This window comes from Citrus sinensis, chromosome 2 (assembly GCF_022201045.2).
Source record: "Citrus sinensis cultivar Valencia sweet orange chromosome 2, DVS_A1.0, whole genome shotgun sequence".
Taxonomy (NCBI): Eukaryota; Viridiplantae; Streptophyta; class Magnoliopsida; order Sapindales; family Rutaceae; genus Citrus; species Citrus sinensis.
Window position 1 is genome coordinate 27866659 of NC_068557.1, and position 15034 is coordinate 27881692.

The window sequence follows — 15034 nt, forward strand, 5'->3', positions numbered from 1 at the left end:
GATTTTGGCTGATAGTTATCTGGCTTATTACTAGAATACTATGAGTAGGAGAGACCAAAGTAAGAAGGGCATGTTTGTAAACTGTCACAACTCACAAGTTACGTATTTTATATAACAATAATGTTAGGGATAGAGATGGCAAAAAATCCTGCGGAAAGAGGAGCTCTCTACTCTCTAGGGCCGTTATGTTAAAGGAAGGATATTGAGTCTAAAGGTACGGGTATAATCTTTTTATCTCCGTTGATTTAGACAAGCAGAATACATACAAGTATAAAATACGATGACCCATACCCGCACATTAGCCTATTTGACTATTGACTAATTATTATTCTATTCCATGTCACTTCTTGTGGTTTTTATTTTGAAATTGATCTAAAATATTTTAATATATTGTGTTGCATCTTCATCTAGAGCTAACTTTTTTTTTTTTAAATTTATGCGAAATGTTAAAAAAAATAAAATAGGATATAGGGGATAGGGAAAGAGGACGGGGTAGGATGCTCAACTGGTATAGATACGAGTGCTTATTGTCATCCGTTATTAAAGATTTAATATTTGAGTCCCAACTTGAAGCTCAATTTTATATGTCACTCATTTGTTAAATGATTTTTAAAAGTATTTGATTCTACTAGTGAATACCACATAGGAATGATAAAAAGACTTGGCCTGCTAAATCCGGTCTAAATTTTTTGTACTTTAACCCAAACTTAAGGATTTCAAGTTAAACTCATGCCTAAATATCATGCCCAATTAAATTCGAGTTCGCATTCGAGCCCTACCTATCCCAACTAGATCCTACCCAAAATTCAAAAAAAAAAAATGATATTATTTGTATAATTTTATAAAACATGATTTTTTATTATGTTTATTTTATTATTTATATAATTTTATGAAATTCAAATGATTGGAATTTTTTTTTTTTCAGGTTGGACCTTTTATTTCTGTGATCGGGACAAGCTCGAAGCTTGGTCATTCACATCCCTTTTACCAATGGATGTTCTTTTGGCTTTTGATGGTTGCCAACCTTCATATCAACAGCATTCCTTGGAAAATTATGCTTGTGCATTATTTTGAGAAATAATTGACGTCAAGGACAAAGCAATATTTTTTCCTTTAATATATGAAGACTTAAAGAGTAACCTGGATTTCCATCCCATGGCAAATTGAACTTATCTCTTTGGATTTAAAATCATTGTCAATCAACTGAGCAGTCAAAATCTTAAGCTTGTATTCCGCCTTCTTCTTCTTCTTCTTCTTCTTTTTTTTTTTTTTAAATTTTTACAATCATATGAAGTTACAAAGTTGATAACTCACTTTTTAAGTCCTACTTTGAGTCTTAATTCATGCAGTAATAAGTGATGCTTTTCCAACACATGAAAATCTTGTTTCCATTAAAAAAGTATGCTCCATTTTTTTTACAACTAATTGTTGTTAATACTATTGGCTGATCAAAATACAATCGCCAAAGTGACGGTACTCAAAAAGGGAGCCAATGAGATATTAAATCCCCACAAAAATTCAGGACCTGATAAACCAGATAAAAAGAACTATATAGACGATAGATCTTCGTATATAGTCTTGATACCTGGCCTCTCAGACACTGAACGTATACATCGTAAAGCAATTCCAAGGACCTCCTTCATTCCCTTTTCAGCTGCTGGATTCACCATCTCTGGCATCACTGCAGCATCGAAGCAATCAGAGCCATGACCTTCTGCTACCTTCAACTGCATCCAATCTGTCAAATCAACCCCAGCCCCTTCACCGGAAATAACATCACCTGCACATCTACCAGTTAGAAGCTCCAACAATATCACTCCAAAGGCATAAACATCTGACTTGAAAGAGGGGTGTGGTTTCTTGGAAGCAGCCAACTCTGGAGCACGATAACCCAAGACCCCAGCATCAAGAATCTGTTCAATAGTTCCAGCTTGGGTCATGAGACGGTGGAGGCAGTAATCAGCAACACGTGCATTGAGATCAGGTCCATCTAATAGTATGTTTGTTGCTTTTAGGTTCCCATGCGGAACAGCACGGTCGAAATGCAGATAGTTGAGGCCACGTGCAACATCAACTGCTATTTTGAGCCTCTGGGCCCATGTTAATGGTGGACCTTTCCTTCCAGGTCGATCTGCCAATAAAGGTTTATCAGCAATGGCAGATGAAGTTTAGATAAATATGAGTCGTGTACATGCATAAGAGTTAAACTTGAAAAGCCTATGTCTGTTTATTCACAATTTCACGTGTAATAATAACCAAATGATCTGCCTATCAAATCTATGCAGTTGTATAAATTTGGATAAATGTACAAATAGATGTCTGAGCAGTTATATGCTTGATATCCAGAATGATTAAACTACTGAGCCATAATTTCTTTGCTGCAACCTATAGAATGCACTGGGATTACATAAAAGACCCTGCAGAAAACTTTCAGTCAATTGCCTTGCCAAGTGCTATTATAATTTATAGATCATAAAAAGAAGACAAAGCACAACAAAAATCTTTAAGCCTCAGTGATGCATCCCTCAAGCTACAACAAAGCAGGATAGGAATCACACAACAGTTATTGTGAGTTCATCAAGCATTGCACGTCATTTGAATAAAACCACCACACCAGATCACAAATGATAGATTAAAGTAAGGATCACACAAATTCCCTTTACCTGCTTATTCTAATAACTAACTGTTCAAGAGTTGACATGTGGAGATATAAGAAGTCAAGTTGTTAAAACAAAGTAAACTTACATGTTTATCCCCCAAAAAAAAATAATAATAAATAAATAAACTTTCATGACTAGTAGGTAAAAGATGAAAGTGAACGAGTGACATATATAAATTGAACAGATTGAGGGACAAAGAAGTGCAATGTTTACCATAAAGAAAGCTTGCAAGACTTCCAGGTGAGATGTAATCTGAAAGAATAAGCTTCTCATGCTGCGTAGGTCCCCAATAGTAGCCTCTCAAACCCACAACATTTGGATGCCTAATATTAGCAAATTTTTTAGCCTCCTTAGCAAACTCCTTTCTCTGTTTAGCCACACCTTCTCTCAACCACTTCACGGTCAAGAACATGCCATTCTCTAGCGTTGCCCTATAAGAAGTTCCATGGCTGCTCCTTCCCAACACTTCAGCTGGGGCCCTTGACAGCTCCTCTGGTGTCAAAGTGAGAGTGTCATCAAGAAAATGCAGTTCACCAACCAATCGATCTGGTGATCTTACATCCAGTCTTGCAAGATTTTCAGCTGTGAACGAATCCCCTGACTCTGGTGACCAAGACAAATGGCTGTTCTTTGATGGCGATATGCCACTTACCACTGCCGCTTTCTCATCTGGACTTAAAATCCCAGATGATGATCCTTTCTTTGACGCCACAAGATCCTCAGCTGAAACAACTAAAGCTCCACCATTGCCTGTACCAGTACTGCCAGGAGGGATAGTTAGAGTACGGCCGTGGATGTCCTTATCCGTGGTATGAGCTGGTGGCATTCTCCTTGATATACGGACATAATGTATGAAGATGGCAAGCAGGATAAGAATTATAAGAGCAATTACACAAGAAACTATTATGATGACTTTGACAATAGTGCTGATAGGTTTTCCATTTGAATTTTCAGCAGGAAAACTCCCTGATCCAGGTGCACCACCTGGAAAACTTAATTTGGAGTTTCCAGGATAGAAAGAAGAACTAGGAAACTTCCTCAAATTTTCAGGAACAGCCCCAGAAAAATCATTGTATGAAACATTAAAGGTTTCAAGGCTGTTAGGCAAGTTGTTTGGCAAAGGACCAGTAAAATGGTTCTGGGATATAACTAACGAGCTAAGAGAGGTCATGTTAGCCATAGAAGTTGGCAGAGAACCAGATATATTATTTCCTGCAAGACAGAGCACTTTAAGTCCAGTCAATGAACCAAGTCGATCAGGAAAATAGCCATTAAGCCGGTTATGAGAAAGATCGAGAACCTGAAGATTCGATACACTAGGAGGGGAGAAATCAAGAACTCCAGTGAGTAAATTATCTGCAAGGTGGAGTTCTTGCAATGTGGATGAGTTTAGCAGATTGGTTAGAAAAGGTCCATCTAAGTGGTTGAAACTGAGATCAAGGACTCTAAGCTTCTGATACTGAATGATGACTTTTGGGAGAGAGCTACTAAGAGAATTATGGGAGAGGTTAAGATGATTTAAACGCAAAAATTGTGGAGTTTCCTCTGGGATGGACCCTGTCAAATGATTTCGGCTCAGATCAAGATATTCTATGTTACCCCATTTCAAAATTCTGGATAAATTTCCTTCAAATTGGTTGTTTGAAAGATCAAGTACAGCACAGCTTCCAGTAAGCAAAGGAAGTTCGCCGGTGAGCCCATTTGAGGAGAGATTAAGCATGTGAAGATTCGTTGATAAAATCATGCTCACTGACCCTGAATCATGAACTAAAATGTGAGGGGTGCACACTAGCCAATTATGACTCTGCCTAACACTGTTTCACAACCAAGCACATGACTGATATGACTCCAAAAAGAAATATAGTATAAGTTATACCTGAGAGATTGTTGGCGCTCAAATCCAGATCAGTTAAAAGCAAGGAATCTCCTTTTAAAAGGTCATTAGGAATAAACCCTGAAAATCTATTGTTGCTGAGCTTGAGGACCTGAAGCTCATAAACAAAATTGAATCCTGGCAATTCTCCAGTCAATTGATTGTAGCTCAGATCCAACACCTTCAAATTTTCAAAGAGCTGCAGCTCGCCTCCATTCACCAGTGACCCAGTAAGCTGGTTGAGGCTAAGATTTAAATACTGAACACTCTGAGACAGACCTGGTAAGAATTTCTGCGAACTAGAGCCCACAAACATATTCCCACTGAAATCAATATGACTGGCATTTGTTAGAAGGAAAAATTCCCCGTCCAAATGACCATCAAGCTTGTTCCCATGAAAGTCTAGCACCTGAAGTCCTAGAATCAACTCAAAGCCTCTTGGTATTCTCTTGCTAAACCCATTAGAAGATAGGTTTAAATACACCAAGTTATTCAGCCTTGTCAATGCTGGTGGCAGCGACCCAGAAAATGAATTGTGGCTTAAATCTAAAGACTGGATTGAAACAAGCCCCGACACTGAATCCGGAATTAAGCCAGAGAAGTTGTTTCCAGCCAATGAGAGGTTCTGTAAGCTCTCTAGTTTACCAATCCCCGAGGGTAATGATGAAGAAAACAGATTATCAGAGACATCAAGAAACTCAAGGCTTTTGAAGTCACCTATGTTGTCAGGAATTACACCGGATATGGAGTTGTTTGACATTGACAGCTTCACAAGCATTGAGAGGTTTGAAAACACACTCAAATCCGCAGCAGCGGAGAGACCTAAGTTATCAAGGACAACGCCGGCAACATTTCCACCATTGCAAACTATACCATTCCAAGAAGAAGGACAGCCATCAAAGTCAATGGACTCCTCATTCCATGAATTAAGAACAAATCCAGTAGGGTCATTCTTGATTCCTTTCTTGAATTCCAGCAATGCCAAAATGTCCTGTGAGGGAAGCTGCCCCACGGAAGAAAGGAAATATAGGGATAACACTAGAAGCCTAAAGAGCTTCATACTAACGCAGTCACTAGAACGACACTAACTAAATGTCAACAACCGAAAGGCGAATCACTGGCTTTTTACTCTACAAACTTCAAAGAACCTAACAAAATATAATAAGATCAGTTACGGGCTAACAGCAAAACAACATAAACTGCAATATTATCTTCAATATCTAGAGAAAATAACCCCTTAGACAGCCTCGGCTCGATTTCTTAAAATAATAATAATAATAATAGTAATAATAATGATGATGATGATGATGAATGATGATGATGATAATGATTTTCAAGATTTGGCCTCTGCGAATAAACTAAAATGCAAATGTTTGACAGTTAAAAGGCAAGAAAACACACAAAAACCCTTTCTTCAACAAAATGACTTTCATACAGTTAGACAAAACTTGAACTTGGCTTCTCGCTCAGCATTTTTTTACCTGATAAAGGACCAAATATTGGAAGACTAAAGCTTGACGGGAATGATTCTGCTTCCCCAACAGTATTTCCAAACCAAGATCTCTGTTTTCATCGACAATGCAGGCTCCATAGTGACTCTTTCCACCAAAAGACTCGAACTTTGAAGCAAACAGGACCACTTTCTTGCATTTACAAGAATTTGGAACAACATGCACAGGGATTTTTTAGCTTACCTGCTTGTACAGACACACTACAGAGCCAAGTCGAGTAGGACGCTAAAAATACTCATTAAAAATAAAAGAAAGCTTAAACAAGAAATGGGACTTCATTCTCTCAACTAGAAAGTAATAAATGAAGGGGACCCAGAAATATTTTGGTTATTAAAACCCTAAAGACAATACTTTTAAGCAGCTTTAACCAAAGCCAAAACCCTAATCTTTGTTTAATAGTAGTATCGACAAAACCCCAAAAGACATCAGCTTTGTCCATTTACACAGTCTGAGGAAACATGTGAAGACTCAAACAAAATTAAAATATTTCATAATTTTTGTCCATCCTTTCGAGGGTCCGGTGTCAGTAAAAGACAAAAAGATAGCGGGAAAATGTTTAGGGCCTTTGCTTTTTTTTTTTTCGGTTTGTAATCCACTTACATAATTAGGGATTTACCCGCCAAAAAAGAAGAATCTTCCTTCACTTTACATCGCGGACGTCAAAGTAATTATCAAATCCAGTTTTTTTCCCCCCTCCTTTCTGTGTGCATGGGAGAGTGTGACGTGAGTGTGCCACGTTTCAAGGACCCCACAATGCCCCTTTGACCAGGGCTGTAGCAAACTTGCAATTCCCAATAATGTCACACAAGAGGTGAAGTTGGTGTGTTTATAATGATGGTCCAACGAAAGAAATGGGACCCAAAATTGATTAACGACAGAGATGCTGACACGTCAACGATGTGGTCCCAGCTATAACTGTATGTGGGACCGCATTTTGTTTAGTTTTTACACAGCTGACCGATTGGTATGTAGATCTGAGGGACCACAGAGGTTAAACGTAAAATCAAGTTAAACAAAGTGGTCCATGATGTGATTGTGTTTTGTCCGCTATCATGTGTTTTGTTCGTGGAGTAACTTTCTCTTTTGGGCTTCAGTGATCGTGTGGTAATAATTATTGTGTTTGGGAGAAAGATTTAGAGAAAGATTAGCAATAATAATCAAACACCCAAAAAGATTATAACATAATTGTAGAAGAATCATAATTTTTTTTTTGCTTTTTTTTTTTTGTAGTTCATATTAAAAAAAAAAAAAGAAGTTGCAACCACATGCCTCGTTAATTTATGTAGTTTGATTTATTATCAGTTGTATAACTACCTAAACTTCAGAAATTTATAAGATTGATATGTTTATTGTAAATATGATACAATCAATTTTTTTCATTGACCATAACAGGCACCATAACTTTGTTCCTTGTCTCTTTTATTTATTTACTTTTTTTTAAAAAAAATTAGTGTTGTTAGTGGTGGAAGGCAATATCATTCGAGTAGGTCTTTTTGGCATATGGTTAAAACTTAATATTCGTTCAAGAAATCGAAGCTTTGGAAGAATATAAACCCATTAACCCAACCCAGCGAATCGCCGAGCCGAGATACTTAAAAGAGTCAAAGGAAGGCAATGATGAGAGTTGAAGATTTCTCAAAACAAATTATGTGAATTAGCTTTTATTGTTCATGTTCTTCTTCTATATTAATTTGTGATAATATTCTTTTGTCGGAAAATAACTATATCTCATGAAGCAACGGAACAAATCCTGAGCTCGGCCGCCGGGGAACCAAAGAAGAGAAGGCATATGTTACTAGAAATCTAGTGGTACAAAAGGCAGTCTAATCTAGTAGGATACGCGGTGAAAGACTGCTTGTATATGCATTATTACAAAGCATAATAAATTCGAGTATTTCGACTGTCCGTTTTAACAAAGGGTAATTAATTATCAACTCAAAATACATACAACTTACATACAAGACGACTTCAAATTCAATCGATTCTCGTTATATTTAGGTATACGGAATTATCCAAAGTTTGCCATTAAAAGTAAGAAAGGATTCTTCATTGTTGACAGGATGATAATATAATTTAAGGGTACAACTTTTGAGCTAATTCTGCGTCCCTTCACCATGGTAAGTCTGAAAAAGGTAACCAATTTGGCTTTAAAAGTGAAACAGTTGCTGGGTTACTATTTAATTAAGTTAAAAATAATTGACTTAGCTTTTAAAGTGCTTGCTCACTTGGAAAAAACAGAAGGGGGAGGGGGGGAAGGCTTTTAGAGAGCTAGTAATATTTTTATGATAAAGGCGCCAATGCCAACCACGGACAATATGCCTTCGGTTTTTACTTTTTATGGATAGCAGTTCTTAAAACGGAGAAACCTTTTTATCCTTCCCCCACTTTCAGTTCGACTTAAATGAACTTCGGTTTAAAATGTAACGTCACAAAATGCACATTTTTTTTGCCGCAAGTTGGAATATAATACCATACTTAATTAAATCAAACAAGTGGATTTTTGTTAACATTATGGCGACATTTTAACCTTAAATCCGCACCAATGGATTGAATAGATCCAATACACATATCATCCAGTTAAACTTTATGGGGAAAAAAAAAAAATTAACTTGCAAGATAAACATCCTATGCAGTATCATACTTCTATTTTGAAAACTGCTTTTTGCTTTTCGGCCTTTCGGGTCTGGACTGAAGCTTATTTACTTGCAAGATAAACCAACTTTAAAAGACTAAAATGAATCAACTAAAATTTTAGTACTAAAATCAAGATTCAACTAAAACTCAATGAAACCAAAAGCATATATTTTCATCTGTAAAATTTTCAGATAATGGTAGAGCCATATACTAATCAATGGCTCTCTCATGTCTGCCTGACATGTAAATAATTCATGAAATGCTCTAGCAGAACAAAAAAGGATACAAATGATTATGATCAAACAGCATTCAAGATTATGGATCAAAATTAACAACTCACAACCATCTTAAACCCGGGAAAGTAACTCAATTCTTAGCACGGGTGTAAATCTCACTTCTTCCCACCACCGGAAACATTGAACTTGAAAAATATTATGTCCCCATCTTGAACCACATAGGTTTTTCCCTCCTGCTTGTACTTTCCGGCAGCCTGTACGAAAACCATTAGTTCATTATCCCCCAAGGTTAAGACCAACTAAGGATACAAAACAAGGAAAAGACTCTTGACTCTTTTCTGGTTTGGAAACGCCAGATTACTTTCCGCTAGAAAGAATATCAAATACCTTATATTTTAAGGAGGTCAAGGCTTTCAATGTTTTAGATCATTTCCCAGATGTGCTGTTTCATTATCAATAAGATTTTATGATTCCACCATTATCTTACAAGCAATCATTTGCTATCAAATTGTACACCCTCAACTGAACATCACAAATCATTCTTCATATTCAAGTAAACTTCTTTCAGCAGAAAAAGACTATATACCTAGCTTCCCAAGTTCAAAACTAAGCAGACCCTAGGGCTGCTAGGCTCTTTCCCATCCCACATACACAAGCCAGAAGTCAAAATTTATAATTCTGATCTCATCAATTTTTGTTTTTACAAGTTTATTCAGCTGCTTTTGTATTCTGGCCTGTACAGTACTATTCTCAACCAATGACATGCAAATTCAGTGGATTTGCAATGACAAGATGGACAAGAGAGTATACTGATAATGATAATAAATCTTGAGATTAAAACATTTACCTTAACAGCTGGTTCACTACCAAGTTCCTTCAGATCATCAAATTTCATCACCTAGACATCATAAAACAGTCCAAGTCAGTGACTTTTAGAGGTTCAGCATAAATGTCGAAATAGCCATTAGTGAAAATCAAGTACAACCATAAAGATGTTTTGGTTTTGAGAAAATGATAAAACATTATACTCTTGATCATACTTTTCTGAGGTATTATAGATGAAAAATCACAGCTGCAGGTCAACAACAAATGTCATGCTGACTGGAATGGGATGCAAAAACAATTATTGAAATCAACACAATATGTGATGAAATGGCAGAATAGCAATGGTGGAAGTGTATGGTTGGACTGATGCTAATGCTTACAGAGGACAGGAAGCTTAACAGGTGTAAGAAAGACCAGAACATGGTTATGATGGTGATAGTTATTTTTGCGGGTGTCCCAACTTAGGAACAAAATAGGCATATAGCTAGTATCACCAACAATGCACTGGACAAAACTTTGAGATATACTGTACATGACACAACACTGTAATCTCTGAAACTTTCATAAATCACAAACAAGCAACAACCTCAGCACAAATGAATCCTCTCTCAAAATCAGTATGGATAGTCCCAGCGGCCTGAGGAGCCTTTGTCTGCCTTCTAATTTGCCAGCACTTCACCTGAGAAAGGACAAATTATTTAGACCTTCATCCACTCATCCATCAAAGCTAAAGACATGGAAAGTATAGTCCAGACTTTAACTAGGCGGCACAGCAGAATGTCTCATACAAGGAAGAAGAGAATAAAGATGCAGAAAAGAGTTATTCGAGTCGAAGTTCAATCCTTCTCACATTTACAAATATTAAATTTATCATCTAAATCTAGATGATAGCATTATGAAAGTAGTAAACAGAGGAAAAAAACAATGGCATGAACCATTGGGCTGCTAAACAGCTTTAAATTACATTCAATGCTTCCACAAAACTTGTTAATACACAAAACTAAAGAAATTGACATCAAGAATTATAAAATATTTATATTACCTCATCAGGGCCTGCTGTGAAAAAGTATATGAGATTAATCGCCGAAAAACCAGTCTTGATGATTTTTGGAAGAGCACTGTTGCAAAATAATCATAGTTAACTTAATTGTACAATCATTAGAAATCTACTCTCTGTTCCTATTTGCATAATTCCAGAAACTTTCTCCAGAAAATTCTTTTCATGTTTAACGTAAGGCACCTTAGAAATGCATAACCAAATAATTTGAAAGGATGAAAATATTTTCATATAATCCAGACAAACATCAACCCCTGATTTTAGAGAGATAAACGAAGTTCAAATGCACTAACCTTTGTACCTTGTTCTCCTCGCAATACTTTGCCGCTTCATCTGGAGGCATATCAGCAAGATTTCTCTCTAACGCACAACTGAAAGGAATAATTTGTTCGCCCCCATGCTCTTGAACCCTAAAAAAAGATAATGTGATTCTCATTACTTTTGACAAAAGAACACACAGCAGTGACACAATGACATCTTAAATTTCTTTCCATGAAACATCCCTTTCACGGGCTTAAATCATTGTTAAGTTTAAAAATAAGCACACACCAAGCGTGAATCTTGGGCAAGAACTTGTTTTTCTTTCTTTGGTAATCCTTCTCATTCATGTTAACCTGTAGATAGACATAATTTATGATAGAAATTCAGAGGCTGTACCATTGCAACTGAGTAGGATGAAAAATTTGAATATGGACGGAGTAAAATCAAAGAAATATAAAACCCAAAAGATAAAACTGTAGCACTACTGCTGAGTTTTCATACATGCTACAATTTTTCTATGGAAATTCTCGACACAACAAGCTCTTCTTTTGTGAGTAAATAGTGAACCCAATTCATTGGATCAGGCAGAAAAATATCACCAATAGCTTTTCTTTCTTCACTAGAAAATAATATTATAATCATTTTTGCTTGTATGAATGAGTACTCTTGATAACTTGACACCATACAAACAGATACAGTGCATCTTAGCCAGGGGTGAAAAGATGTCTAAATATAAGTAAATGAAATAAGCAACAAGTATAGCTAGCTCAACAAATTCCAAACAGAACTCTTCCATGCTATAACGAGAAAAGCAAAATAGATACCAAGTAAACTACAGGCTTGGCAGTAAGCAATTGAAAAGTATTCAGTATCTCAATGTCAGCGGCTTTCCAATCCCCAAGGCGGACGTCTTTTCCATCCTGAAGCCAGGCCTTAACCTGTAGATAAGAACCACCAGCACTACATATCAATCACTTCCTTAAAGGAGAAAAATGGTAAAAACAGAAGCCAAAAATTCAAGCTGAGAATATTATCCAAGGCAGTAAAGCCACTGACCCTTTGACACAACTCATGCTCTATTTTTAACTGTTTGTCATTGCTCCTCTTCATGCTCTTCTCAACATCTTCAATCCTCCTTTCCATGAATTCAATATCCTACAAGTCACATAAAAGGTAGTATGTTCTTGAATCTCAATAGATAGGTTGGGATGCCAAAGACATTATGAAAAAAAGTAAAATTATGAGAAATTAAACAAACAGGATGCCTTTAGAAATAGTCAATCAAGCACTACAAAATTTTATTACGGAAAATATATATATGATAGTCCTCTTTTTAAGTTTTCTAATTTTTGCTTCAAACCCCTTTAAAATGAAAAGGACACAGAGGATAACAAAATATTGAATTTTGACCTAAAATAATGAACCAGAAAACCTAGGTAAACATATTAGTCTCACTTGAAGAATATATGCTTGAAAATATGCTTCTTTCATGTAAATTTCATGTATAAACATTGCAATCCACATACATTACACCAAGTATAATTGGAAAACTAATGTTGGACAACTTACCTAGGCATGCATCAGTAGCAAGAGAGACTAATTACGTGAACCTCTCCAGGATGTGCATATATCTTATAAAAAATGGTGAGGAGTTAAGTATATCAAACTCAAACTCAAAATATGAAATAGAGATCCTAAACAGGCAGTGCAGATGAGATCTCCTTGAAAAAATAATTGGAACGATCATAAGCAGTCTTTCTTATACTGCTGTAATTTCTAAACTTAAATAGAAACCAATTTATAATCATAGTGCAAACCAATCAAGCATCCACGAACTAAAGACCAAAGAACAAAGTCATGAACTTGAGATCCAGAAACAGCAATACCTTTAGCCGTAATTCTGCACTTATAACCTCTAAATCCCTCACAGGATCGACAGAGTCATCAACATGGATAATGTCGGGATCTTCAAATGCACCTGTAAAATGAAACTTGAAACTTAAGAAGATGGGTTCCACTGTAAAAACATTACAAATAGGAGAACAAACCAACAAATCAATGCATCTATTATTAACTACCGGTATGAACACAAGTTCTACAAGAATGAGAAATGAACCTTCCTGCAAGAGGTACACAGAAAAGTTCCTTGGCTCCTAAGTATTAAAAATAGCAGCCAAACAACGTCAACGTACATACATCCATTAATTTGCAGCTTACTACCACAGTCCATCATTGTAACAGAGAAGTACAAGATGAAGATGAAGAAAAGACATGGGTGCACATACAAAAGAAAAATGGTTTCAAGAATTTAACAAGATAAACATGATATTTATTTGTTTATATATTTTATAAGGCTAAAAATGATATTTAGTGCAGAAAGAGAAAAAAAAAATTAACTCAGTAACAATTCCACAGATTAGAGTTACAGTCACACTCATGACATTAATCATTACAAATCATTCAACTAATAAATATTAAATAACACGAAGTAGCGACATTCCAAGATATTCAACACTAATAATGTAAATGCCTTACGTAGAACATGAAAAATTCCATCAACCGCACGGATGTGAGATAAGAAACTGTTGCCCAAGCCTTGTCCTTCATGGGCTCCTCTAACTAGTCCAGCTATATCATGGATCTCCAGGAAAGCTGGAACCTGAACATCAAAAAATCAAAATATAATAATGTTACACAAAACAACAAAAACATAGTCCAATATAAAGCCAAACTACAGCATTAACAAATTAGCTAGTGTACCGCGCTTTTTGGCTTGAACAACTGGCAAAGCCACTCAAATCGCTCATCAGGGATATTAACCCGAGCTTCATTGGGCTCGATGGTGCAAAAAGGGAAATTCTCGGCGGGTATTGCTAACTTAGTGAGCGTGTTGAAAAGTGTAGATTTGCCAACATTTGGCAATCCAACCTGAATCCACCACAAATAATAAAATTAAAACTATACTAGGTTGTTTGGATGTCAGAAAGCATTCCAAGTGATAAAAAGAAAAATGCTTTTGTTTCTATCTTACAGCAACTGTTTGAAATAGAAAAACTGCTTACGGGGATAAGGAACAATTGAATTTCTTAAGAAGAAGCACGTAGTATGAGATTTTTCAGCAAAAGAAAACATGCTCAACATCTTATTCAAGAACACTTGATAGATGCTTTTCAAAAAGCTATTGAAAATTCCTTACGCAAGAAGTGTTTAAATTTAATAAAAACGCTTTTCACAAACGCACTGAAGTCTCACTCTCTGAATTAAAAGAATTCGATAAATAAAACCAGATAAATCGATTCAATAAAAATGCCAATTCGCTCAGCATTTCATTTCACCATAAAAGTAGACCAAAAAGAAAAGAAGAAAGAGAATCTACTATATCATCATATCCGATCACACAATAAAAAGAGAGAAAGTGTTTAAACAAAATCAAATAATAAACTAGCTTAAAAGCATCTGGATTTGAAGAGAAGAATTAGCAATTACAATGCCAATCTTGAGATGAGAAGAGAATCGGCCTAGGATGGGGCGCTCAGCTGGCGCTTCTTTTGATTTTGAAGCTTTTGGCGGCATTTGTTTCGGAGAGAGGGCTCTACTTCTTCTAGTCCTAGGGTTTTGCAGACAGAGTAAGTAAGATGCGAGTCTGAGTCTGAGTCTGAGTCTGAGTCTGCGTCTGCGCCTGCGCCCTTCGTGTGGTCTAAGAGGAAAGCACGGTGAGACGCACAATCACATTACAGCGCGAGTTTTTTGGAAAAAAGGAACAAATAAAAAGTTTCTTTGCAAAAATGACCGCGCATACATTTTCTAGAGACAGATGGCCACCGAAATCAAGACACTTCAAAATGTAACGAGAATTGCAAGTGCAGTTACCAATACGACACCTCATGGCTCATACTAATAAAACGACGATGTACAAGTATTTCGTTCAATTACCGCGGCCCACGGACACGGGCAGGACGCAGCTACTCGTACGTTCG

General features: G+C 36.4%; 2 protein-coding genes and 1 long non-coding RNA gene across 3 annotated transcripts; 1 reads left to right on the forward strand and 2 right to left on the reverse strand.

Moving 5' to 3' along the window:
* Window positions 1-25: 25 nt before the first annotated feature.
* On the forward strand, window positions 26-2339 carry LOC112497178 (uncharacterized). Its single transcript, XR_003063774.2, has 2 exons — window positions 26-214; window positions 926-2339. It is a non-coding gene; the product is annotated as an uncharacterized LOC112497178 (long non-coding RNA).
* Window positions 1360-6663, reverse strand: LOC102612922 (LRR receptor-like serine/threonine-protein kinase GHR1). Its single transcript, XM_006468260.4, has 4 exons — window positions 6015-6663; window positions 4537-5681; window positions 2874-4415; window positions 1360-2131 (listed from the first exon to the last, which is right to left on the reverse strand). The coding sequence occupies exons 2-4, from the start codon at window positions 5591-5593 to the stop codon at window positions 1548-1550; spliced, it is 3183 nt and encodes a 1060-aa protein (XP_006468323.2). The 5' UTR covers window positions 5594-5681; window positions 6015-6663; the 3' UTR covers window positions 1360-1547.
* A 2156-nt stretch (window positions 6664-8819) lies between these two features.
* Window positions 8820-14891, reverse strand: LOC102612614 (obg-like ATPase 1). Its single transcript, XM_006468259.3, has 12 exons — window positions 14544-14891; window positions 13818-13985; window positions 13593-13716; window positions 12944-13035; window positions 12114-12212; window positions 11882-11995; window positions 11346-11410; window positions 11090-11206; window positions 10782-10857; window positions 10326-10418; window positions 9762-9812; window positions 8820-9168 (listed from the first exon to the last, which is right to left on the reverse strand). Exons 1-12 carry the CDS (start codon window positions 14628-14630, stop codon window positions 9070-9072), a joined length of 1185 nt encoding a protein of 394 aa, XP_006468322.1. The 5' UTR covers window positions 14631-14891; the 3' UTR covers window positions 8820-9069.
* Window positions 14892-15034: the final 143 nt, after the last annotated feature.

Coding starts and splice junctions, on each gene's coding strand:
- LOC102612614 (XM_006468259.3), bottom strand. CDS start 14,630: ATGCCGCCAAAAGCTTCAAAATCAAAAGAAGCGCCAGCTGAGCGCCCC. Junction 12,213..12,943: donor GTGCAGAATTACGGCTAAAG/GTATTGCTGTTT, acceptor TGTGACTTGTAG/GATATTGAATTCATGGAAAG. Junction 10,858..11,089: donor GAGGAGAACAAGGTACAAAG/GTTAGTGCATTT, acceptor ATTTTGCAACAG/TGCTCTTCCAAAAATCATCA.
- LOC102612922 (XM_006468260.4), bottom strand. CDS start 5,593: ATGAAGCTCTTTAGGCTTCTAGTGTTATCCCTATATTTCCTTTCTTCC. Junction 4,416..4,536: donor GAGCGCCAACAATCTCTCAG/GTATAACTTATA, acceptor TTCATGATTCAG/GGTCAGTGAGCATGATTTTA. Junction 2,132..2,873: donor TCTTGCAAGCTTTCTTTATG/GTAAACATTGCA, acceptor CTTTATTGGCAG/ATCGACCTGGAAGGAAAGGT.